This window comes from Salmo trutta, chromosome 22 (genome assembly GCF_901001165.1).
Source record: "Salmo trutta chromosome 22, fSalTru1.1, whole genome shotgun sequence".
Lineage (NCBI taxonomy): Eukaryota > Metazoa > Chordata > Actinopteri > Salmoniformes > Salmonidae > Salmo > Salmo trutta.
Window position 1 is genome coordinate 27,672,397 of NC_042978.1, and position 27,468 is coordinate 27,699,864.

The 27,468-nt window shown below is 43.7% G+C and overlaps 1 protein-coding gene across 3 annotated transcripts in view; it reads left to right on the forward strand.

The window, feature by feature from the left end:
* sh3rf1 (SH3 domain containing ring finger 1) overlaps positions 1 to 25,965 on the forward strand; it is a 66,033-nt gene extending 40,068 nt beyond the window's left edge. For 2 of the 3 annotated variants that reach the window (XM_029707521.1, XM_029707523.1), the window contains 7 exons: positions 6,667 to 6,777; positions 9,284 to 9,411; positions 12,944 to 13,114; positions 20,953 to 21,230; positions 21,373 to 21,683; positions 22,255 to 22,610; positions 22,768 to 25,965. In XM_029707521.1, coding sequence (XP_029563381.1) covers positions 6,667 to 6,777; positions 9,284 to 9,411; positions 12,944 to 13,114; positions 20,953 to 21,230; positions 21,373 to 21,683; positions 22,255 to 22,610; positions 22,768 to 22,936 — 1,524 coding nt within the window. In that variant the 3' untranslated portion in view covers positions 22,937 to 25,965. The remainder of the gene's footprint in view (positions 1 to 6,666; positions 6,778 to 9,283; positions 9,412 to 12,943; positions 13,115 to 20,952; positions 21,231 to 21,372; positions 21,684 to 22,254; positions 22,611 to 22,767) is intronic. The other variant, XM_029707522.1, reaches the window with a different exon arrangement.
* The last annotated feature ends 1,503 nt before the right edge of the window (positions 25,966 to 27,468 follow it).

Consider the following 27,468-nt stretch of genomic DNA (forward strand, 5'->3'; position numbering starts at 1 on the left):
TTCCGAACAGGCCATCGCTCCGTCCAAGCGTTTGAAATCATGGATGCGTGACTCCACTCGCCCGCAAAAAAGACTGCAGCTTAGCCCCCGAGGTTTCCACAGCAACCTCGGAATGGCAACAACTCACAGCTGCTCTGTGGTTGCCTGGCACTGTAGAGAGAGAGGGGCCAGAGACATGACAGACAGATTTGTCAGCGTCTTAAGCAGACGTTCTGTGACCGACGGAAGCTGTGAAGTGCGGAAAGCTTTAGAATGTTGCTTAGTTTTTGCAGCTGAGCAGAGAACAGTGTAGAGGAGAACTGCCTCACCCCAGCCTGCCTGGTATACAGAGTCGGGACTTTTATACTGACATTGCAAATGACCATACACTCGTTATATGAAGATCAGATGTTGACTTCATCTTATCAGTGTTTTTTGGCTTGAAGTTTGAAGTATCTCAAAATAAGTATAGTCTTTCTGAAATGTGTTTTTGTATTAAGCCAACAGGGCTTTGTCTATGGTTTGACAGCATTCATCTTAACGTAACATGCAAAACATTACTGAGTTACAGTTCATATAAGGAAAATCAGCCCCTAATCTATGGATTTCACATAATTGGCAATATACAGTGCCCTCCAATAATATTGGCACCCTTTGTAAATATGAGCAAAATGGGCTGTGAAATTTTTTTTCTTTGCTGTGTAACCTCTTGGTCTATCATTCAAAATATTCACAAAAGTCAAACCTTTAATTGAAGTAAAATGATTGAAAAAAAATTGTGAAATAAATTAAATAAATATTTTTCTCTGAAACGTGTGCCACAATTTGGCATCCCTAGAAGTTCTTATGAGTAAAATGTAACTGAAGTATATTCCCATTCATATTTTTAAATTCATCTGAGGGATTAGGAACACTTAAGTGGTAAGCCATAACTTCCTGTTTTACTGGGGTATAAATATGAGGTGACAAGTTCCCATAGTCATCCTTCACTATGGGAAAGACCCGAGAATACAGTAATGATGTGCGACAAAAGGTTGTTGAGCTGCACAAATCAGGAAATGGCTATAAGAAAATAGTTAAAAGGTTTGAAAATGCCCATTTCCTCTATCAGGGCAATAATTAAGACATTTAAAGCAACTGGAGATGTTAGCAATCGGCCTGGAAGAGAACGTGTGTCTATATTGAACCCCACACACATTGAGGATGGTTCCAGTGGCCAAATAATCTCCAAGGATCACAGCTGGAGAATTGCAGACGTTAGTTGGGTTTTGTGTTGGGTCTTGTACATAACCACAAGTTGTTTGGGAGGGTTGCCATAAAAAGCCTTTGCTGTCATCAAACAACCAACTCAAGCACCTACAGTTTGCCAAACGTTACTGGAACTTTCAATGGCACTGGGTTCTATGGTCAGATGAGACCAAAATAGAGCTTTTTGGAAACAAACACCAGAGGTGGGTTTGGCGTAGACAGAAGGACAACCATGCCGAAAAAGTACCTCATCCCCACTGTGATGTATGGTGGTGAATCTTTAATGTTATGGGGCTGTTTTTCTTCCAAAGGCCCTGGACAACTTGTTAGGATACATGGTATCATAGACTCCAAGTACCAGCAGATATTAAATCAAAACCTGACTGCCTCTGCTAGGAAGCTTAAACTGGGCCGTGGTTGAATCTTCCAGCAGGACAATGATCCAAAGCACACCTCAAAATCAACACACAAATGGTTCACTGACCACAGAATCAAGGTTTTGCCACGGCCATCCCAGTCCCCTGACCTGAACCCGATAGAAAACCTGTGGGATGAGCTGAAGCACAGAGTCCACAAGTGTGGACTTCGGGATCTGGAGAGATTCTGTATGGCGGAATGGTCTCAGATCCCTTGCCATGTGTTCTCCAACCTCATTACATATTATAGGAGAAGTCTCAGATCTGTTATCTTGGCAAAGGGAGGTTCCACAAAGTATTGAATGAATAATTGTGGCACACATTTGAGATAAAAAATATATATAAGAATTAATTTTTTCTTCCAATTATTTAACTTTAAAGGTTTGATTTTTGTGAATATTTTGAATGAATGACCAAGAGGATAAACAATGGTGACATTTTTTTTCACAACCCTGTTTGGTCATATTTTCCAAGGGTGCCAATATTAGTGGAGGGCACTGTAGATATGCATCTGTTGGTCACAGATACCTTAAAAAAAAAAAAAAGCTAGGTGTGTGGATCAGGAAACCAGTCAGTATCTGGTGTAACCACCATTTGCCTTATGCAGCTCAACACATCTCCTTTGCATAGAGCTGATTATGATGTTGATTGTGGCCTGTGGAATGTTGTCCCACTCCTCTCAATGGCTGTGTGAAATTGCTGGATATTGGCGGGGTACTGGAACATGTCGACCCAGAGCATCCCAAACATGCTCAATTGGTGATATGTCTGAGTATGCAGGCCATGGAAGAATTTTCAGCTTCTAGGAATTGTGTACAGATCCTTGCAGCATGGGGCCTTGCATTATCATGCTGAAACATGAGGTGATGACGGCAGATAAATGGCACGACAATGTGACTCAGGATCTCATCACGCTATCTCTATGCATTCAAAATGCTGTTGATAAAATGCAAATTATGTTCGTTGTCCATAGCTTATGCCTCCCCATACCATAACCCCACTGCCACCATGGGGCACACTGTTCACAATGTTGACCTATCAATTAAATTAAACTTTGGAGTACTTTAAATGAAATTATGGGCAGAACGACAAATTCAACTCCATCTTTCATCGAATCAGATGGCTTATTCATCACAAAACCATTTGATGTTGCCAAATTGGCAAAGTGAGCGAACTTAGGCAGGAAATGCCAACAACGAACAGTGAGCAGTTGTATTCATGCATAAAAAAACGAATAATGAAAGAAAAGCATTGCAAGTTACAATTTTGTAAAGTTAGTGTGGGAGAGGTGGAAAAATTGTTACCGATCAATAATGACTAACCATCTGGCATTGACAACTTACCGTAGATGGAAAGCTACTGAAGAAGGTAGCTGACTCTCTAACCACTCCTTTCTGTCATAGTTTTAATCTGAGCCTAGAGGAAAGTTTTTGTCCTCAGGCCTGGAGGGAAGCAAAAGTAATTTCGCTACCCAACGGTGGTAAAGCGGCCTTTACTGGTTCTAACAGCAGACCTATAAGCTTGTTGCCAGCTCTTAGAAAACAATTGGAAAACTTGTTGCTATTTCTCTGTAAACAAATTAACAGACTTTTCAGCATGCTTATAGAGAAGGGCACTCAACATGTACTGCACTGACACAAATGACTGATGATTGGTTGAAAGAAATTGATAATAAGAAGAGTGTGGGAGCTGTGCTGTTAGATTTCAGTGCAGCCTTTGATATTATTGGCCATAACCTGTTGTTGAGAGAACTTGTGTTATGGCTTTTCAACCTCAGCTCTGAATCCATGATATGGCTATCTATCTAATAGAACTGAGGGTTTTCTTTAATGGAAGCTTCTCCTAATGTCAAACATGGAAAGTGTGGTGTACCGCAGGGCAGCTCTCTAGGCCCTCTACTCTTTTCCATTTTTACCAATGACCATGCCTCTGGCATTAAACAAAGCATGTGTGTCCATGTATGCTGATGATTTAACCATATACGCATCAGAAACCACAGCTAATGAAGTCACTGAAACCATTAACAAAGAGTTGCAGTCAGTTTTGGAATGGGTGGCCAGTATTAAACTGGTCCTGAACATCTCTAAAACTGAGAGTGCTGTATTTGGTACAAATCATTCCTTAAGTTTTAGACCTCAGCTGAATCTGGTAATGAATGGTGTGGCTGTTGAACAATTTGAGTAGACGAAATTACTTGGCGTTACCTTAGATTGTAAACTGTCATAGTCAAAACAGATTCAATGGTTGTAAAGATGGGTAGAGGTCTGGCTATAAAATAGAGATGCTCTGCTTTTTTGACACCACACTCCAAAAAGCAAGTTCTGCAGGTTTTAGTTTGGTCTAATCTTGATTAATGTCCAGTCGTGTGGTCCAGTGCGGCAAGGAAATGCCTAGTTAAGCTGCAGCTGGCCCAGAACAGAGCAGCACGTTTTGCTCTTAATTGTAATCAGAGGGCTGATATAAATACTATGCATGCCAGTCTCTCTTGGCTAAGAGTTGAGGAGAGACTCACTGCATCACTACTTCGTTTTCTAAGAAACATTAATGTGTTGAAAATCCCAAATTGTTTGCATAGTCAACTTACACACAGCTCTGACACACACACTTATCCCACCAGACATGCTACCAGGGGTCTTTGCACAGTCCCCAGAATAAATTCAAGAAAGCATACAGTATTATATAGAGCCCTTATTGCACGGAACTTCCTTCATATCATATTGCTCAAATAAACAGCAAACCTGGTTTCAAAAAACAGATGAAGCAACACCTCGCGGCACAACGCCTCTCCCCTATTTGACCTAGATAGTTTGTGTGTAAGCATTGATTTGTAGGCTACGTGTCTTTTTAAAAAATGAATGTAGTGCTGTCCTTGAGCTGTTTTTGTCTATTGATGCTCTGTATTATGTCATTCTGTATTATGTTTTGTGTGGACCCCAGGAAGAGTAGTTGCTGCTTTTGCAACAGCTAATGGGGATCCTAATAAAATATCAAAATGCTCGCCCACTCAACGCCATACACGCGGTCTGCAGTTGGGGCCCGTTGGACGTACGGCCAAATTGTCTAAAACGACATTGGAGGTGGCTTATGGTAGAGAAATTAACATTATATTATCTGGCAACAGCTAGCCATCTAACTAGCGTTTGCTCCGATTCAGTACATTTATTAGCTTGCCATCTAACTAGCGATTAGCATTAGCGGCTAACACGAAATTAGTGATTAGCATTAGTGGCTAACACGATTTAGCCACAACTTGCTAATGAAAGACAAACTATGTAAATGTTTGCACATGTAAGAAACAAATGAATTATAGAACGCTTGTGGATTTATATTAAGAAGCAAGCAGAAAATTGCCTCAACATTGTTGCATGACCATGCAGAATGAAAGCAAATGTCTCATGGTCGAGCTACAACAAATGTGCTCCTTGAGTGACGGGGCGGGGCTAGGTCTGTGTGGAATGCGGCATGGAGAGAGAGCTGAGAGATGACTCAAGTAGTGGAGTAAACTATCACATTTAACAAACCAAACTACCGTTATAAAACTCAAACCGTTCCGTGCATCAATACCGGTATATGGTATACCGCCCAACCCTAGCGTCCTCTTCTGTCTCACCTTCCGGGGCTCAGGGCTGCAACACAGCTCAGACACACTGACATGATTTACCCACAGCTTCCCATCGGAAACAGCAGCCACACAAAGCCCTCCTACAACTGGTTGGCATCCCGTAGTGCTCTCGTATGTGTGTGTTCACTATGCTATCAGAGCTTGTTTGTTTGTGTGTGTGTGTGCAGACAGTTCTTTTCATGTTGGGGTGATCCATCTCTCACTAAAGCCGTGGACCCACAGGGTGATGAGGGGAGAATCATGTTAAACTCTCCAGACCTGGCTTTATCTGCCCTAATTATGAACCAGACACACTCAGTATTATAGAACCTCCATGCACTCCTGGAAGCTATAGGACTTAAGATGGGTTTGATTTATAGATGTGTTTAATAAAAAGACAGACTCCCCAGGCGAAATCTGTGGTATCTCTCATTTTCTCTCGCTCCTCTTCTCTCCCTCCTTCAAAGCAGACAGAAAAGGAAGCAGTAGTTTCCTGGGGGGCCAGAGAGAGCGTATGGAAATGAACACGCCTTCTGTCTACTGCTTTTATGTCAGATGTATAAAGGAGCCTGCAGTATATGAAAACAGACTTGTTGTAAAACTGAACATTTTCAGTTAATTTCCAGTGTAATTGATGTGCCAGTTCTGTGCATACACACACATGCTCCATGTAGCTCATACACATGTATAACAAAACACAGATAGATATAGCCTAGTACTTTCTGTCTTGCCTGATTGCACCTTCCCCTTCCACACGGTACAGTTGATTGAATCTGAGGTGGGTCCTCTGTAATGATTCACCCAGAAAGGCAGCTCTGCTCTGTCTGGGGCAGTCATGCATGGAGTGATGGAGAGTACAGGGTACAAGGAGACTGTGTCCAACAGAATCACCCTGTTACCAGGACAGCCACAGTGAATGAGTCAGTGTCACACCGCTGGGGTTCCCTGTCTCTCAGCAAGAGACTTCAGCACTCACCTGTCTTCACCCAGCCAATTAAAACTTGTGCTTGGCAGTCATATGACCTAACCCAGCCAATCTGGTTATTGGGACACTAGCACAGCTTGATTTGGCCAATTGGGTTCACCACTGCTGTGAAGGTGACATTTCCATTCAATGGGACATTAAGACCATGTGTGAGATGGTTAAGAGATTAAATAACTAGTCTGTTAGTTCAATCATGACAGCCTACTTCTACCCATGTGAGACTGGATGTGAGGGGACAGACTGGCACAAATTGACCAAGACATCTGTCCCTTCTGATGGAGCTCCATTCAGTTGCAACTATCGTTGAAAAATGCCATCGTTGTTCTAGCACACTGTTTTGTGTGTAATGTATATGCCTGAAAGTATTATATTGTAGGGGAGTAGTAGTGGTATTGGTTGAGTAAGTTGACTGACTTTCTGTCTTCTCTCCTCAACAGGTACACATCTGTACAACTGGACTCCTAGTGACCCCTCCCCCCAGCAGTCCTGTTACTACGGCAACCGTGTTCACATTTCCCCCAGAGACAAGTTACACGTCCGTTCCTGTGGTAGGTGCAGTTCTCTATAAATATTCTACAGTATTCACACCCAACAGTTCAATATAACAATAGGGTTCTTGCAACTACGCTACGGTTTCCCTAATTAGGGATGGACATGAGTATTGGAACGGACGTCAAACCTCCAACTTTAGCCAGAGATTACTTTTTTTTGTATATACTGTAAAGCTATTTGGTGGAATGTGTTTGTGGCTCCCAGAACAGGAAAGTGAAATTTGGTCTTGAAGACAACATTCATTTGCTTTGACTCTAGTGTGCCATTTGTACATGTGCATTTGCGGGGCACAACAAGAAAGAAGCCAAGCATTATACAGTTCTTCTCCCTCAATTCCCTTTCCTCGCCGTGCCTCATTCACTCAATTGCATTCCAACCACTCCCTACACACACTCGTGTGCTCCTGTTAAGACGACAGAAATAAATGCCTATAAAACGTATCTGACTGATGGGATAGACAGGCTACATTCCTTGCCAAATGATGACAGTTTTATCTCAAGTTCCAACAACGAGCTCCAGTTTTGGAATAATTGCATCCCGTCTGTTTTCCGCTTAGGCGAACTGCTACTGCCATTTCTAATTGGTTAGGCTAGGCTTTAACCCCCTAAACATAGACAAGTTCCACAGTGAAAGTGTGCAAAAACATTAGTTTGATAGAAACAAGGAGCATATTTTCATCAGACTCATTAAGCATATGCCTACTCCCCAAACAGATGTTGTGGCAGTAATTCTTCATCATGCAGTTTTCAATGAGGAATTGTTCATCTAGTTTGAAAATTCCCAAGAACAGGCAAAATAAATTAAATAGAGCGTCTGAATATCAAAAAGATATATTTTGAACCCTGAAAACATTCTTCAACTCGCCAAATTGAGCCCTGTTACAATTGATCACTCTGAGGTGAACTGTTCCAGACTCAAGATCTGCATTTTTATGTACTAGCATCTTTTTAAATGATTTTATTTTGTTATATTACATGTTTTTTACTATTAAAATAAGTGCGTCTTGGCTGTGATAAGGGCTTGGGGGAAAAGAGCATGTCTGCTAAATGAACAAAACAAGGCTATGCCATTGCACAGCCATATGCTTCTACAATCAATCACCACTGCTGAGGTTACTATCTTTTACAAGATTGTTCCACCATATAATATAACCAGTTGATATTACGCTTTCAGTAAATTAAATGGCACTTGCTTTTTTTATTGACTGAATTGAGCAATTTAGCTATTAGGATTTGTTATCTGTAATGGTTATGATAAATGAGGCATTGCTGTGCACTGTTGGCATAGGCCTATAGATAAATGCATATTTTTTTGTTTTCCAGTGCAGTTCTAAAATTAGATTTATTTTTTTCTCCCCATTTTTAATTATCATGTGAGTACTCGAACAGTCAAAACATTTCAAATGCCCATTCCTACCCTAATAATGGTTTTAACAACTGTTTAGGTTGATCTGTGTTCACTTACATGCTATCGTCTATGGAGGAGACTGATGTATCTGCTGCTTTGTCATGTTCAACTGACTGTGTGTGGCTGTGTTGGTATGTGGTACTGCTGAACGGGGGACTATGTGTACACAAAGGTTACGCTCTCCACTTCACTGGGGAACTAACTCTACATGATGATTTCTCTGGCCTGCAGACAATGTAATTATCTCAGCTCCAGCGTCAACAGTACACACACATACACGCATGGTAGCATGTAGGCTCTTCTGAATGTATTTCCACCCCCTCCCCTACTGCTCCATGGTGGTGTTGTCCGTCTGCTCCTCAGGCCTGTTAATGTCAAGCTGAGATACATTTGTCTTGTTCCAGGTGATGGGGCCTGAATTATTTACCGTCTACAATGCCTTTCTCTGCAGATGTATTAATAGTTTTGCATGTTTAGGAGAAAACAAACCCCTTTCCCAGTACACCAATATGTCAGTGTGTATGATTGTGTAAGAGTTGTTTTGGTCTGGTTTCTGTCACGTTAGAGGCAGAACAAGGGGGATAAGAGAGCCCAGAAGAATCTGCTTGGAGCGCCCCTGAGGGTTAAACTATGTAATGTTTACAGAAATGTTTTTACTTTCATATGGTCCCAATTAAACACAGCAAGGATTCACAAGGCCCCGGTGTCGTTTCTATAGCAACAAACAAACAAGCACACTGGAGATTCCTTCCCAGTTCTATGGGGAAGTTGGGGACAAGACCAAACTTCTGTGCCAGGCGATACTCTCCCTCATGAACAGAGAGTAAATAATATCCCTTTTCACCGAGCAGTTTCACTCATTATGTAATACCTAGTCATTGGTTAAAAGGCCAGGGGTATGGTTCTCATGTATCATTGCATCAAGAGCTTTAATGTAACTCTCATGTTGCGCTGAAGCCAGTGAGTTGTTTACTTGTTTCCTGTCTTTTGGTTCCAAACAAAGCAGTTTTTTTTTATGTGAGGGATTCGCTTCAACCTTATTGTGAACTGTTCTGTGCTGTGTTTCAGACAGTTTTTTTTGTTGTTTTTTGACAGGAAGCTCTCCCTCCTCCCCCACCTCCTCCCCCACAATCTTCAGCGCTGGGAGCAGCCTCCTCGTTGGCTGCCGGTCAGAGACCTTCCCCAAGCACAAGCGACCAGAGTGGGAGACAAAGACCCACAGTGTGAGTGTATACACACACACACACATACACAGATGTACATGTAACACTCTTCCATGTATAAAATACCAGCACACTAAACCAGAGAGAACATGCCGTTTAAGAGCATGTTCCACACATGGCTAGGGCGTGGGGCCGTCTAATGTCTTCTGGGAGTTCTCCAAGCCTCTAAATGACCGCTCAGCTGTCAGTGTGGAACACCAGAGGTTGACCCAGAGCACAGGTGAAGGGTGAAAGGTCAACCGCTGTGGGGTATGGAGTCTCCTGGGTCCTATCAGAGATCCTGCGTGTGACCCTGGACCTCTCACATCATTACTCCTTTGAGAGACTCCAGACACCTGATAGGAATTAGTTACGACCCACCTCCCCAAAGTGAGTGTGTTTGTGTGTTTCTGCATTTCTTAATTTCCCCCTCCCTGACACCAGTGAAAGTGTCTATGCTGTCTGTCAGCAGTTGTCAGCAGTTGTTCTTTAAAGCCTCTTCCCCTTGGAGATGTGAATTTCCTGCATTCTACACATTTTGAGTGACTAACAAAATCAATGGGGGCCCCCTGGTCGGTAATTAGACCACGATTAATACAAGTTTATAAACAGTGGATTCGGAAAGTATTCAGACCCCTTAGCTTTTTCAAAATGTTGTTACGTTACAGCCTTATTCTAAAATTGCCCTCATCAATCTACACACAATACCTACCCCATAATGACAAAGCAAAAACATGTTTTTAGAAATTTTGGCAAATCTATAAAAATAAACTGAAATATCACATTTAGAATTCAGACCCTTTACTCAATACTTTGTTGAAGCACCTTTGGCAGCAATTACATTTACATTTAGTCATTTAGCAGACGCTCTTATCCAGAGCGACTTACAGTAGTGAATGCATACATTTCATACAATTTCATAATTTTTTTTTTCCTGTGCTGGCCCCCCGTGGGAATCGAACCCACAACCCTGGTGTTGCAAACACCATGCTCTACCAACTGAGCTACAGGGAAGGCTTGCATCCTCAAGTCTTCTTGGGTGTGACGCTACAAGCTTAGCACACCTGTATTTGGGGAGTTTCTCCCATTCTTATCTGCAGATCCTCTCAAGCTCTGTCAAGTTGGATGGGGAGCGTTGCTGCACAGCTATTGTCTGGTCTCCAGAGATGTTCGATTGGGTTCAAGTCTGGCCTCTGGCTGAGCCACTCAAGGACATTGAGACTTGTCCCAAAGCCACTCCTGTGTTGTCTTGGCTGTGTGCTTAGGGTTGTTGTCATGTTGGAAGGTGAACCTTCACCCCATTCTGAGGTCCTGAGTGCTCTGGAGCAGGTTTTCATCGATCTCTGTACTTTGCTCCGTTAATCTTTGCCTCGGTCCTGACTAGTCTCCCAGTCCCTGCCGCTGAAAAATATCCCCACAGCATGATGACGCTGCCACCAAATCAAATTTATTTATATAGCCCTTCTTACATCAGCTGATATCTCAAAGTGCTGTACAGAAACCCAGCCTAAAACCCCAAACAGCAAGCAATGCAGGTGTAGAAGCACGGTGGCTAGGAAAAACATCCCATGCGTCACCGTTGGGATGGTGCCAGGTTTCCTCCAGACGTGACGCTTGGCATTCAGGCCAAAGAGTTCAATCTTGGTTTCATCAGACCAAAGAATCTTGTTTCTCATGGTCTGTCCTTTAGGTGCCTTTTTGCAAACTCCAAGTGGGCTGTCATGTGCCTTTTACTGAGGAGTGGCTTCCGTCTGGCCACTCTACCATAAAAGCCTGATTGGTGGAGTGCTGCAGAGATGGTTGTCCTTCTGGAAGGTTCTCCCATCTCCACAGAGGAACTCTGGAGAGATGATGGCACCGGAGGGGATGGCTGCCGTTTTACGGGCTCCTAACCAACTGTGCTATTTTTTTTAATTTTTATTCTCGCATTGTTTGTACCTCATTTTGTACATAATGTTGCTACTACAGTCTCTTATGACCGAAAAGAGCTTCTGGACATCAGAACAGCGATGACTCACCTCGAACTGGACAAAGATTTTTTCTTTAAGTCCAATGTGAAGGATATACTGCTTTGTCAAGACGTTGCCCAAATCCCTGTCATCAGCATGAAGAAAAGACGGAGGAGGAGGAGGACGGGGTGTCTTGTAAGAATTAGCCGACGAGTAGGTAAACAACCACCTACCATCCGTATTATTGGTCAACGTGCAGTCATTGGAAAACTGGACGATCTATGATTTAAAAGTATCCTACCAACGGGGCACTAAAACAGTAATATCTTATGTTTCACCGTGACGTGGCTGAACGACAACACGGATAATATAGAGCTGGCTGGCTTCTCCGTGCATCGGCAGGACAGAGCAGCTATGTCTGGTAAGACGAGGGGCGGGGGTGTGTCTATTTGTCAAACAGCAAAATGTGGAAAAAGTCAAGGCGTCTGAATACTTCCGAATGCACTGTAGTTAGTGAAGCAAGCACTGTAGCTGGCTAGAATAACTTGGCTGATGTGGCTAATTGAGTGACTGTCAGAAACCATGTTTCCATCCACAGTTTATGCAGCAGCTGTGATGGAAATAGGACGTTTTTGTACAATTTTATAAATGCAGACAGATCATTTGTTCGTTCGGCATGGTGGAATCTTTGTCAAATTAATTATGCGATAAATGGCGGTGGAAACAGCTTTATGCGGAAATGTTGATATAACAACCATCATTTTGGAAAAAAACTTGGAGTCACTCAATGGTATGTTCTGTGTACCGCCCACTACAACTCGGGAAACCGTACACTTTATTAGGCACCAGGTGAAATAAGATATGATGAACTTCACAGGGTGGTGAAAGTGCACAGTGATCTTGATGCTCCTTTCCAATAAATATTGAGGGTCTTATTCTGGTCACATGATTATGGATGCCTGACTGCCATTTGACAAATTTAAAAATATTCTTATCCATAATCTCATCATGTAGACCAGCCTACCCGCGCTGTATCTGTGAGCTATTGGCGAGGGCACACATGCCAAGACCAGTGTAGCCCTACATTTAAAATAACACATAAAAATGTAAGATCAGACTAGGCACATTTTCTATTTTGACAACAGTTTTTTTTGACAACTATCGGTAGAGTTGAAAATGCGATGGAAACACAGAACTTTTAGATTTTTATTTGGTACTTGAAAACTTAAGCTAAAAAGTACAACAAATCAGTTTGGTGGAAAAACCACTGATGGGAAAATGCCGTGAAGGGGCTGCCAGTTGCCTATCCCTGCTCTACAGACATATAGTGCGGCTTTCTCTGAACTGTTGGAAGACCAGTCCAGAGGGGAATGTCCATCTCGATCAGCCTGTAAGTGCCTACTAGAAAGAGAGGGGAGATGTTGATGGATATACTGTAGCCTGTGGAAGGTGGTACATTTCGCTCATGTCACAGACGAGATGTTCTGAATCCACAACATGTCTTCAATTAATTTCCTCCTGAGGTTAATTGGACAGTCCCTGTGTGGATGGCCACGTATGTGTGTGTGTTTGATGTGTCCCATCTCTCTCACCCCCCACTGCAGCTACGTGGCCCTGTTCCCCTACACACCCCGTAAGGAGGATGAGTTGGAGCTGAGGAAGGGAGAGATGTTCCTGGTGCTGGAGCGCTGTCAGGACGGATGGTTCAAAGGCACCTCCATGCACACTGGCAAGATAGGAGTTTTTCCCGGCAACTACATGAGCCCTGTCAGCAGGTCTGTCACACACACAGACCTTACGCATGTACACACACACACACACACTACATGACCAAAAGTATGTGGACAGGGCTCGGGCTCGTCGAACATCTCATTCCTTTGCTCTTATAACCGCCTCGAGTTCTTCCACACCGATATTAACCAACCATTTCTGTATGGACTTTGCTTTGTGCACGGGGGCATTGTCATGCTGAATTGTTTCCACAAAGTTTGGCTCCCTAGTGGTGCAGCGGTCTAAGGCACTGCATCACAGTGCTAGAGCCGTTACTACAGACCATGGCTCGATCAGATTCACGGTTTTCAACTTCGCTTTCTATAAAAAAACATTTTTTTTTACATGAAAGGCATTAGGAAATAAAGATGTTACTTAGATTTAATTCCAAGGCCAAAAATAGTCAACCATAGTCTCTGATCAGGTTCACATTGGGTAGACATCAATAGGAAATTGCTATGAAATAATAAAATATTTCAGTTGTGTATATTACTTAATTTATATTTGATTACTTCATTCCTTAAAGTAATCATCTGCTCAGGCAGTAGCAATCAGCCAGCCAGGCCATCTGTTTTGTGCTCCCCATACAGTACTGTCTTTAGTCACCCTAGTTAGCTAGCCTGCCTAATTATGCTGCAGAGCTGTCTGACGATATCATTTTACTAGTTCTTCAAAGTAGATTAGGCATACTTTCACAAACTCTCTCTCGTCGTTGTGTACATTCCTCTCTCATGCGGTATCAGTCCAGAGATCTATAATGACGAGAGATGCTCATGTCTCCGCCCTAACAATGGGAGTCGTTGTCCCAAAGGCGGAAAGGCAGATGACAAGCTTCGGTACAAAATAAGGCCATTGAAACGCATTGGGCTTATTTTGGACAGAGGTTGGCAAGGGTGAAACCTCTCGCTTCAACTATTCCTCTCTGATCTGGAAAAAACTGGAGCAATGGATTATGGTCAATGTAGTTAATTGCAATGTTTCTGCACTGAACTAGGTTGAATATTTGCTTAATGAAAACTGAAACTCCCTTCAGCCCAGCGTCCTATATAGTTCTTGACTTGATTTCTTTCATGATTGATTTGATTTCTCTCTAGAGAAAAGTGCATTGGGCTACAAAAAAAAATCTTAATTGGAATTCATATAATTTAATAAGAATCATTAGATCACTTGGATTGGTACTGTACATAAGTAGTTTGTTTTTGGTCACAGGTTCAGGAATGGCTGACAAATTGCAACATTTACTTTGAGCTAATGCTGCAAATAGCACTGCTGGGTGATTTGAAACGTCAGTCAATCCGATCAATAATATAATAATACTCTTACTAAAAATCTTTCTTTAATTTACAATCTTTAGGAACTTTGAGAATGAATAGGTTCAGAACTTTTGTGAAACATCACAGCACAGTGGAAAAATATATGGCAGCTAGAAATCAAAACTGGATGGTGTTCAGAGATGGATGGGAGGGGTAAGGGTAGTTGAAGCCTGGGACTAAAACAAACAGAAGATAATTAAAGTAAAATATACTGTGCCTGTAAAATGTATATAAACTCAGCAAAAAAGAAACGTCTCTTTTTCAGGACCCTGTCTTTCAAAGATAATTCGTAAAAATCCAAATAACTTCACAGATCTTCATTGTAAAGGGTTTAAACACATCAAATCAAATGTATTTATATAGCCCTTCTTACATCAGCTGATATCTCAAAGTGCTGTACAGAAACCCAGCCTAAAACCCCAAACGGCAAGCAATGCCGGTGTAGAAGCACGATGGCTAGGAAAAAATCCCTAGAAAGGCCAGAACCTAGGAAGAAACCTAGAGAGGAAGCAGGCTATGAGGGGTGGCCAGTCCTCTTCTGGCTGTGCCGGGTGGAGATTATAACAGCACATGGCCAAGATGTTCAAATGTTCATAAATGACCAGCATGGTCAAACAATAGTAATCACAGTGAACAGGTCAGGGTTCCATAGCCGCAGGCAGAACAGTTGAAACTGGAGCAGCAGCACAGCCAGGTGGACTGAGGAAAACAAGGAGTCATCATGCCAGTTAGTCCTGAGGAATGGTCCTAGAGCTCAGGTCCTCCTCCTCCGAGAGAGAGAGCATACTTAAAGTCACACAGGACACCGGATAAGACAGGAGAAATACTCCAGATATAACAGACTGACCCTAGCCCCCCGACACATAAACTACTGCAGCATAAATACTGGAGGCTGAGACAGGAGGGGTCAGGAGACACTGTGCCCCCATCCGATGATACCCCCGGACAGGGCCAAACAGGCAGGGTATAACCCCACCCACTTTGCCAAAGCACAGCCCCCACACCACTAGAGGGATTTCTTTAACCACCAACTTACCATCCTGAGACAAGGCCGAGTATATCCCCCAAAGATCTCCGCCACGGCACAACCCAAGGGGGGGTGCCAACCCAGACAGGAAGACCACGTCAGTGACACAACCCACTCAAGTGACGCACCCCTCCTAGGAACGGCATGGAAGAGCACCAGTAAGCCAGTGACTCAGCCCCTGTAATAGGGTTAGAGGCAGAGAATCCCAGTGGAGAGAGGGGAACCGGCTAGGCAGAGACAGCAAGGGCGGTTCGTTGCTCCAGTGCCTTTCCGTTCACCTTCACACTCCTGGGCCAGACTACGCTCAATCATAGGACCTACTGAAGAGATGAGTCTTCAATAAAGACTTAAAGATTGAGACCGAGTCTGCGTCTCTCACATGGGTAGGCAGACCATTCCATAAAAATGGAGCTCTATAGGAGAAAGCCCTGCCTCCAGCTGTTTGCTTAGAAATTCTAGGGACAATTAGGAGGCCTGCGTCTTGTGACCGTAGCGTACGTGTAGGTATGTACGGCAGGACCAAATCGGAAAGATAGGTATGAGCAAGCCCATGTAATGCTTTGTAGGTTAGCAGTAAAACCTTGAAATCAGCCCTTGCCTTAACAGGAAGCCAGTGTAGGGATGCTAGCACTGGAGTAATATGATCCAATTTTTGGGTTCTCGTCAGGATTCTAGCAGCCGTATTTAGCACTAACTGAAGTTAATTTAGTGCTTTATCCGGGTAGCCGGAAAGTAGAGCATTGCAGTAGTCTAACCTAGAAGTAACAAAAGCATGGGTTAATTTTTCTGCATTATTTTTAGACAAAGTTTCTGATTTTTGCAATGTTACGTAGATGGAAAAAAGCTGTCCTTGAAACAGTCTTGATATGTTCGTCAAAAGAGAGATCAGGGTCCAGAGTAACGCCGAGGTCCTTCAGTTTTATTTGAGACGACTGTACAACCATCAAGATTGTCAGATTCAACAGAAGATCTTTGTTTCTTGGGACCTAGAACAAGCATCTCTGTTTTGTCCGAGTTTAAAAGTAGAAAGTTTGCAGCCATCCATTTCCTTATGTCTGAAACACAGGCTTCTAGCGAGGGCAATTTTGGGGCTTCACTGTGTTTCATTGAAATGTACAGCTGTGTGTCATCCGCATAGCAGAGAAAGTTAACATTATGTTTTTGAATGACATCCCCAGGAGGTAAAATATATAGTGAAAACAATAGTGGTCCTAAAACAGAACCTTGAGGAACACTGAAATTTACAGCTGATTTGTCAGAGGGCAAACCATTCACACAGTGTGTTCAATAAACACATGCTTGTTCAATGAACCATAAACAATTAATGAACATGCACCTGTGGAACGGTCGTTAAGACACTAACAGCTTACAGACGTTAGGCAATTAAGGTCACAGTTCTGAAAACTTAGGACACTAAAGAGGCCTTTCTACTGACTCTGAAAAACACCAAAGGAAAGATGCCCAGGCTCCCTGCTCATCTGTGTGAACGTGCCTTAGGCATACTGCAAGGAGGCATGACGACTGCAGATGTGGCCAGGGCAATAAATTGCAATGTCCGAACTGTGAGACGCCTAAGACAGTGCTACAAGGAGACAGGATGGACAGCTGATCATCCTCGCAGTGGCAGACCACGTGTAACAACACCTGCACAGGTTCGGTTCATCCAAACATCATACCTGCGGGACAGGTACAGGGTGGCAACAACTGCCCGAGTTACACCAGGAACGCACAATCCCTCCAGTGCTCACACTGTCCGCAATATTCTGAGAGAGGCTGGATTGAGGGCTTGTAGGCCTGTTGTCTGGTGAGGACCTGCCTTACATCACCGGTAACAGCGTTGCCTATGGTTACAAACCCACCGTCGCTGGACCAGACAGGACTGGTAAAAAGCATGACAATCGCACCAGCCATACTGCTCGTTCTGTGTGTGATTTCCTGCAAGACAGGAATGTCAGCTTTCTGCCATGGCCAGCGAAGAGCCCGGATCTCAATTCCATTGAGCACGTCGGGGACCTGTTGGATCGGAGGGTGAGGGCTAGGGCCATTCCCCCCCAGAAATGTCCGGGAACTTGCAGGTGCCTTGGTGGAAGAGTGGGGTAACATCTCACAGCAGATCTGGTGCAGTCCATGAGGGGGAGATGCACTGCAGTACTTAATGCAGCTGGTGGCAACACCAGATACTGACTGTTATTTTTGATTTTGGCCCCCCCCTTTGTTCAGGACACATTATTCCATTTCTGTTAGTCACATGTCTGTGGAACTTGTTCAGTTTGTCTGTTGTTGAATCTTATGTTCATACAAATATTTACACATGTTAAGTTTGCTGATAATAAATGCAGTTGACAGTGAGAGGACATTTCTATTTTTGCTGAGTTTAGTATGTATAAGCTGGAAGTAGAAGCCTAACATGCTGACCACACCGGATGCGTTGCGTGCGTTGTAAATTACATTTGCACATACTTTATTCAATCATTGCACCCACACTGCTTGCCCACGTCAGTGTAGTAAGGCGCTAAAATAGAACTTGGTTCTATTTGTGACGCTCGATGAGCTGCATGTCCTGCCTCTCCCGTCTCATTGGTTTTTAGGAGCATATGCCCACGTGGGTGGTTGAAAGATGAACTGAGGTTAACACTCCAGTCGGTTGTGGTCATGCACCTTAAAGTTGGTTGCCAACCGCCATATAATGTCCGAAGAAGAAGCAGCCTGAAGGAAGGAGGAGAGATTACTAGAAACAAACTCGGTTGACCGTTTTATCTGTGGATTAATTGTCGGAGTAGAGGACCTTGTGCATTTCAGGTAAAATAATAACCCAATGTTTATCCCAGGACAAATTAGCTAGCAACAGCAAGCTAGCTAGCTTAATTGCCATAAATGTTTAATGATTTTCGTCCTTTCCCCCAAGTTAATATTATTGGTTCATATTTGTTTTGATATTTCAACCTGTGTGGCCTGATTGCGTCTGTTGTGGGTGGACAAAATCAACTTGCACCCGTGGTCTGGTCAGCATTTAAGTGTTGTTCAGTAGTTTACTTCAATTAGGGGAGGGGTGGTAGGGTTAAAGGAAAATAAGGGGGGAAAAAATGTATTTACAAAAATGTATTGCAAATGATGCAGAGGATTATCTGCAATATTAAAGCTGATCTACCCCCCCCCCAAAAAAAATGTAATATATACATACTGAACAAAAATATAAACGCAACATGGAAACTGTTGGTCTAAAAGATCCCAGAAATGTTGCATACGCACAAATCTTACTTCTCTTAAATTGTGCACAAATGTGTTTACATCCCTGTTAGTGAGCATTTCTCCTCCTTTGCCAAGATAATCCATTCACCTGACAGGTGTGGCATATCAAGAAGCTGATTAAATAGCATCATTACACAGGTGCACCTTTTGCTGGGGACAATAAAAGGCCACTCTAAAATGTGCAGTTTTGTTACACAACACAATGCCACAAGTTTTGAGGGAGGGTGCAATTGGCATACTGACTGCAGGAATGTCCACCAGAGCTGTTGCCAGAAAATGTAATGTTAATTTTCTCTACTATAAGCCGCCTCCAATGTTTTAGAGAATTTGGAAATACTTCCAAATGGCCTGACAAACGTAGGCCACGTGTAACCATGCAAGTGCAGGACCTCAACATTCCCACATGCTGAGCAATTGTTGGCTGCTTTTCTTTCACTCTGTGGTCCAACTCATCCCAAACCATCTCAATTGGGTTGAGGTTGGGTGATTGTGGAGGCCAGGTCATCTGATGCAGCACTCCATCACTCTCATTCTTGGTCAAATAGCCCTTACACAGCCTGGAGGTGGGTTTTGGGTCATTGTCCTGTTGAAAAACAAATGTTAGCCCCACTAAGCACAAACCAGATGGGATGGCGTATCAGTGCGGAATGCTGTGGTAGCCATGCTGGTTAAGTTTGCCTTGAATTTAAAAATAAATCAGACCAGTGTCACCAGCAAAGCACCATCACACAACCTCCTCCATGCTTCACGGTGGGAACCACACATGTTTCTTGCCCCAAGCAAGTCTCCTTCTTATTGGTATCCTTTTAGTAGTGGTTTCTTTGCAGCAATTCGACCATGAAGACCTGACACACACACATTCCTCTGAACAGTTGATGTTGATGTCTGTTAATTGAACTCTGTGAAGCATTTATTTGGGCTGTAATCTGAGGTGCAGTTAACTCTAATGAACTTAGCTCTGCTGCAGAGTAACTCTGGGTCTTCCTTTCATGTGGCGGTGTTCATGAGCCAGTTTCATTATAGCGCTTGATGGTTTTTGCGACTGCACTTGAAGAAACTTTCAAGGTATTGACTGACCTTCATGTCTTAGTAATGATCTACTGTCGTTTCTCTTTGCTTATTTGAGCTGTTCTTGCCATAATTATACAAATAAAATCACCTTTATTTAACCAGGTAAGCTAGTTGAGAACAGGTTCTCATTTACAACTGCGACCTGGCCAAGATAAAGCAAAGCAGTGCGACACAAACAGCAACGGAGTTACACATAAAAAGGGGCATGCTAGAAAGAGGTGTCTCCGGGATGCTGGCCTTCTAGGCAGAGTTGCAAAGAAAAAGCCATATCTCAGACTGGACAATAAAAAGATTAAGATGGGCAAAAGAACACAGACACTGGACAGAGGAACTCTGCCTAGAAGGCCAGCATCCCGGAGTCGCCTCTTCACTGTTGACGTTGAGACTGGTGTTTTGCGGGTACTATTTAATGAAGCTGCCAGTTGAGGACTTGTGAGAGGCGTTTGTTTCTCAAACTAGACACACTAATGTACTTGTCCTCTTGCTCAGTTGTGCACCGGGGCTTCCCACTCCTCTCTGTTCTGGTCAGAACCAGTTTGCGCTGTTCTGTGAAAGGAGTAGTACAAAGCATTGTACGAGATCTTCAGTTTCTTGGCAATTTCTCGCATGGAGTAGCCTTCATTTCTCAGAACAAGAATAGACTGACGAGTTTCAGAAGAAAGTTCTTTGCTTCTGGCCATTTTGAGCCTGTAATCGAACCCACAAGTGCTGATGCTCGAGATACTCAACTAGTCTAAAGAAGGCCAGTTTTAAGACCAGCTGTGCTAACATAATTGCAAAAGGGTTTTCTAATGATCAGTTAGCTAATCCAAGTTTATCATTTTAAAAGGCTAACACAACGTGCCATTGGAACACAGGAGTGATGGTTGCTGATAATGGGCCTCTGTACGCCTATGTAGATATTCCACAGAAAATCAGCCATTTCCAGCTACAATAGTCATTTACAACATTAACAATGTCTACACTGTATTCCTGATCAATTTGATGTTATTTTAATGGACAAAAAATGTGCTTTTCTTTCAAAAACAAGGACATTTCTAAGTGACCCCAAACTTTTGAACGGTGGTGTATGCACACACACATATCCACGTACACATATGCATACACACACTGATTATCTCTGTATATGCAGCTACCATAAGGCTCCCAGCCCTAACCCCTCTCCTCTTGTTGGTCCCATTAGGACGGCATCAAGCAGCACCCAGCCCAAGGTGCCCCTGACTCTTTGCACCCAGGCTGGGCGAGGGGTCACCATCGTCAGCCCCTCCACTTCTCTGGGGGCCATCGTTCCAGGGCCTGACTTCAACAAGCCCATGCCCATCTGTCCCGGCCCTGCCCCCTCCAGCCCTTTACCTGCTGCCATGGTGACGGCTGCTCACGTGGCGACCGGACAGGCCAAGGTTCTCATGCACATGACCTCCCAGATGACTGTTAACCAGGCACGCAATGCTGTCAGGACAGGTAGGGTCACCTACTAGGGGAATGGAGGTGTGAAAGTATACATTCTATGTAGCCTGAGGGTGGGATAGTGTATTTGATAATGAATATATAGGCAAATGGTATGTGTGTATGATCTAACCCTGTGCCTCTCCTCTGGCCCCAGCAGCCTGCCACAGTCAGGACCGGCCCACCGCTGCTGTGACACCCATCCAGTCCCAGACCTCTGTAACCTATCTGCCCCACCTGGCCGTGTGCCAGTCCCAGCCCTCCAACCCTGCCCAGGGCTGTGTCCATGCCGGTGTGGCACTGGGCTGTGCCGCCGCCTCCCTCACCCCGCCCAACGTCAGTGCCGCCTCGCTGGATCGTGATGCCCTGCGACCAGTGGCAGACCTCACCATGCCCATCGCCCCAGGCAACGGCAACTTAACGTCAATTAATTCCTCCCTTGCCTGTCGGCTGGACAAGGACGGCAAGGTGGGCATTCATGATAGCACCCTAGCCATCAGTATTGCTATCAACAATGTTAGCATATTTCTCATGTTTGCATATACTTCTATTATGCCTTGCATATTTGGCTGGTGTTCAACACGTCTACAGTGGATTGCTAAATTAGTTGACATTCGCCTGGAGTGTCTGGTGCTCTTGTTTACTGCAGAGTATTTTGAATACCATGCGCTCTGTATGTTGTTGAACACAGATGTTCCAGTTTATCTTCAGAAACAAATTGACCCACAAAGCTCAGTCTGTTTCACGGGCGAGCCTTGGGAATTGAGTTAAGAGACTAGAGATGGGAGTCAGTCCAGTCCAGCCAACACAAACAACAGGCAGCAGGCCTGATGATGACATTACAACCCTGATTAGTCAGCCAACAACCTAATGACCAAGACAATGGTTTCTGTTTATGCAGATTCTAATGTCCATACAATGAATTCCTGTAAGACAGTCTATATCCAGCCTACACCGTTATCAGACAAGTGCAACATAGTAGCAACATAATTGACTTTTTTCTCTCGCTTTCTCTCTGTTTCGTTCTGTCGTTCTGCAGAGGGAGAAGAAAGGTCTTCTGAAGCTGTTGTCATCTAACAAGAAGAAGTCTCGCCCTTCTCCCCCCTCCTCCCCCACCCTGGAGGCAGAACAGGCTGCTACGGGGGAGGTCTTCCAAAGGGCCATGGGCCCCGACACCACCCCCTCGCTCTCCTCCACCACCGTTGGCATGGGTAATCATGGCCGTGCAGTCCCCTGCCCCGTGGAGCCTGAGTTTACTTTAGCCACCACTCCAGAGTTAACACAACGTAAGAGCAGCCCCCTGGATGCCTGTGCCCCCATCGCCCCGCCCCCTCGCCAGGCATGCTCCTCCCTCATCTCCCAGCAGCACGATGCTCGGCCAATCATATGCGAGAGGTACTGTATTTCTTATATCGAATGACAGTGACATGTAATTATAAAATGGTCTGTCTGATGATGTGTGTCTGTGTAGTGTTTCTGGTCTCCTGTGCTTCGTGGGGGAGGGGGTGTGTCAGTACAGTATCCTCTCTGATCCCCCATCTCTCCTCCCCAGGTACAGAGTGGTGGTGTCCTACCCCCCTCAGAGTGAGGCAGAGCTGGAACTGAAGGAGGGAGACATAGTGTTTGTTCACAGGAAGAGAGAGGACGGCTGGTTCAAAGGAACACTCCAGAGGAACGGCAGGACCGGACTGTTCCCTGGCAGCTTCGTAGACATCATCTGACTGACCTTTCTGACTCACACTGGACCACAGTGGACCGACTGTGACCTGACCACACCATGAACTGACCATCAATGGAACCACTTGGTTGTTGCCTTGTTTTAGGGTCAAACTGTGAGTCAACCAGATCAGGTTGCTAGGCACACTAACATTAGATGGATCCATACACAACCTTATGAGGTCCTCAAAGCACAGGGGAGAGTGATGAAATAGTTTAAACAGAGATGACTGGAGGACAGCACACTACTCATGTTGATTTTCTTTTTGTCACTTATTTATATCTTTAACAATTCAAAACGTTAAATGTGTGCCTTGTACTGTTTCTCACTTTATTCAATGTAAGAAACCATATGAACTGTTAATAGATGGAAATATGACAAATTGTAACTTATTTTTTTGTTCTCTGGAAAAGATGTGCTTGGCCTTTCGTTGTGTTTAGGGTTTCAATTGACGCCTGCCTTATGACACATTTCCTACATCACTTTGTGCTCGACTCTTATTGGCTGTGGTGCTGTATGTTAATACTGCACGTGTCTGCTGATTTTAAGAGCAAACAAACAATACAGCAGATGGGAGGAGAATGAGCGATGTCATCAGCACATACAGTGTAGCAAGAAAAGGGGTAGAGGTGGGCCCAATTCCAATCTGATCCCTTGAGCCTAGTCTTCTATTGACTGGAAGGTATCAGCCATATGGCAGTAGCTCCATACCCTCTGGTTGGGTAGTTTGAGTTTCTGATTTATTGCAAACACCTAGTCATTTGAGATCCATGAGAGGCAGAGGACTTGATTGGAATTAGGCTCTGGACCTCTCTCCAACAATGGAATTTGCACAACCTCATCCTTAATCCCTTGGACTCTTGGTGCCCCAAACTGGGTTCTCATGGGCTTATTGGAGAGAAAGAGAGACATCTTGGTGAAAATGATTATGCTGTTGATGCTCTGATGTCGGATGAGGTTATCAAAACGTTCCCATAACGTTAGGAATGCCGTCTGCTGTTGATGTACATTATTAGGTACTGGGAGAGGGATTTTATGTTCTTGCCTTTTTTGATGTGTTAAAACTAAAACACTCCATAAATGTTGCAATCAAGTGTTACTTAGTGTATATTCTTCTATGTGTAGTTATTGAACATGGTAGCTGCTCCCCCACTCCTCTAGTAGTAGACCAACCTTATCGGAACCACAGACATCACATACAGTACAGTAAACGTGCTACGACTCTGACAGCTACATTTGAATAATATATTGATATTTATAGCCACGTGGATCTATACAACACCAGGTGCTCTGGACTGTGTCGCCTACAACATGGAGATGCAGCAAGACATCTGACAGACCTGATGTATGTATGACCTTCATGGGTTCTCAACCCTCATTTCAATGATTCATTCATTCCTAATGCGTCTTGTCGCTACAAGACAAAACACTGCTTACTTATAAAGCACAGACTGTTTTCCTAATGTAACATATCATTATCACTCCTCCAATACAAGTTAGTATATTTATCCTTGAAGTTGCAAGGTTTTTTAATACTGATCCATGATTTGGACCCTGTTGACTCTTGGTTTTGTCTGATTAAGCTGTACAGTGCATCTATTCAATATGTCTAAGTGTTATATAGACTTGCATATGATTTGTGCGTGGTTGGTTAGATGGGGTTTTGTTGTTTTCTGTTTGTCTCAAAGCACAAAAAAAAGAGGTGTGATTTGAGTGGGTTTAGAGGATGTGAAACCTCAGAGCCTTGGGTCATACTTATTTTCAAATCCTTTCATTTCAAAATATTCCAGTGGGGACCAAATGGCACTCTTCACTCTCCCTCCCCCTTGTCCTCCTCCCTGTGCCTTTAGTCATGGTAATGAGATTGACAGCACTGTTAGTAACAAAGACAGAATCATCAGGCACCACATAATGGGGAATTGATTTGATCCAATCTCATATTTGTTGGCAGTAGAGAACAGTTTAAATTGGATTATATTAGTCAAAGGTGGACAGTAAGTGGCTGTTCCATTGTTAGTGGGCTGTGAGGGACGTCTGCCTACCTTTACTAGAGCACACCAGGCAGACACCAAGAGGCTAACGTCCTCTGTTTATTCCTGCTGCAGCCTTTCTCCTATCAGATGCTGTGGTGCAGTATCAGCTAAGGCTTCTGTCTAAATGACAGAATGGACCTTTAGGCACTAATCCACCCCAACAAGCGGTTTGCTCTTAGCAACTGGGTGTCAACAGCAGTAAGTCTGAAGGGGTTTGGGGGTCACATTTAAAGTTTGAGGACATTTTAAACCCCAGATGGTGCTACATTTTGGACCTGAGGGGAATGTAGGTGACTGAATTTAAAAAGTGTGATTGGGTGTTTGTGTCAGGCAGAGTAATGGGGACCACTGTGTGTGACTAACTTCTGAATATGTTGATGTTTTGAGTGGTGGGTGGAGGCTGTATAAAGTGGTACGAAACACTGTAAAGACCGGTTTGCTTCTCAATTTGCTTGTGTAGAATTAACCTAATGTTTTACTGTTGTCTTGGCATTCTCCACCTCACCTCTTGTCCTGAACTGGGTCTTGCTTACTGATGAGCCTTTTTTTCATACACACACACACACACCCCATACATTTACACTTACCACACCATCAGTATATACCGTAGTCATTTTAGTCATATTTATTTTCATGTCTATATTTGGATGATGAAATAATGCTTATTTTCTTTACATTCTCTGACTGGCAAGAACAACCGAACCAGTTAGCTTCAGTGTTTCTGTGAACATGTTGTTTTTGCTGTAATCTCATGCCTTGTTGGAACACAAGGTAGCACTAAAGTTTGCTTTATTAAACTAAACAGATTCTCCTTATGCCAAGGTGACTTACTTGATTTTTTGGGGGTTATAGTTATTTTTATATAGTTAAGTCTGATCATGGAAAAATTAGCATCCACTTGTTATTTGGTACAATACTATGTGCAAAACATTCTTAAGTATCGAAGGGAATAGCACATTTTTGTAAACATGACTATAACAATAAAAGCGAATGGTTTCCATGGTTTTGTCAGTCTGTTTTCGCCCTTGTGTTTAGATGGTCTCTTCCTACCAGGGTTGAGTTGTCTGTAAACATTACCACTGACATGAGGGACATGACAGCAAAGTCACCTCTCTTCCCCTCTCTCATCCATCCCTTCCTACTCTGCGGGGCCTGTTTAAGATCGGTGTGTGTGTGTGTGTGTGTGAGATGCACCAGTTGGTCTGTCTGAGCCTGTGTATACAGTGCCTTGGAAAGTATTCAGACACCTTGACTTTTTCCACATTGTGTTACATTACTGCCTTATTCTAATATTGATTAAAAAAAATCTTCAATACCCCATAATGACAAAGAAAAATTAGGTTTTTCGAATTTTACAAATGTATTACAAATAAACGGAAATATGACATTTACATAAGTATTCACACCCTTTACTCAGTAATTTGTTGAAGCACCTCTGGCAGCGATTACAGCATTTAGTCTTCTTGGGTTTGATGCTACATTTACATTTACATTTTAGTCATTTAGCAGACGCTTTTATCCAGAGCGACTTACAGTAGTGAATGCATACATTTCATACATTTCATTTCATGCATTTCATTTCATGCTACAAGCTTGGCACACCTGTTTTTGGGGAGTTTCTCCCATTCTCTGCAGATCCTCTCAAGCTCTGTCAGGTTGGATAGGGAGCGTTGCTGCATAGCTATTTTCAGGTCTACAGAGATGTTCGATCGGGTTCAAGTCTGACCTCTGGCTACTCAAAGACATTCAGAGACTTGTCCCGAAACCTTTCCTGTGTTGTCTTGGCTGTGTGCTTAGGGTCGTTGTCCTGTTGGAAGGTGAACCTTCGCCCCAGTCTGAGGTCCTGAGTGCTCTGGAGCAGGTTTTCATTAAGAATCTTTCTGTATTTTGCTCCGTTAATTTTTCCCTCAACCCTGACTGTGCAATGCGCCAGTTGGTCTGTCTGAGACTGTGTATACAGTGCCTTCGGAAAGCCGCTACCGCTGAAAAACATCTCACAGCATGATGCTACCACCACAGTGCTTCACCATAGGGATGGTGCCAGGTTTCCTCCACACGTAAATCTTGGCATTCAGGTCAAAGAGTTCAATCTTGGTTTCACCAGACCAGAGAATCTTGTTTCTCATGGTCAGAGTTTTTAGGTACCTTTTGGCAAACTCCAAGCGAGCTGTCATGTGTCTTTTACTAAGGAGTGGCTTCCGTCTGGGCACTTTACCATAAAAGCCTGATTGGTGGAGTGCTGCAGAGATAGACGTCCTTCCGGCAGTTTCTCCCATCTCCAGAGGAAATCTAGAGCTCTGTCAGTCCCCATCGGATTCTTGGTCACCTCCCTAACCATGGCCCTTCTCCCCTGATTGCTCAGTTTGGCCGGGTAACCAGCTCTAGGAAGAGCCTTGGTGGTACTTATCTCGGCTAAGCATGCCTCTCCTTAATGTCAATATGCCTTGTCCATTGCTGTTCTGGTTAGTGTTTATTGGCTTATTTCACTGTAGAGCCTCTAGCC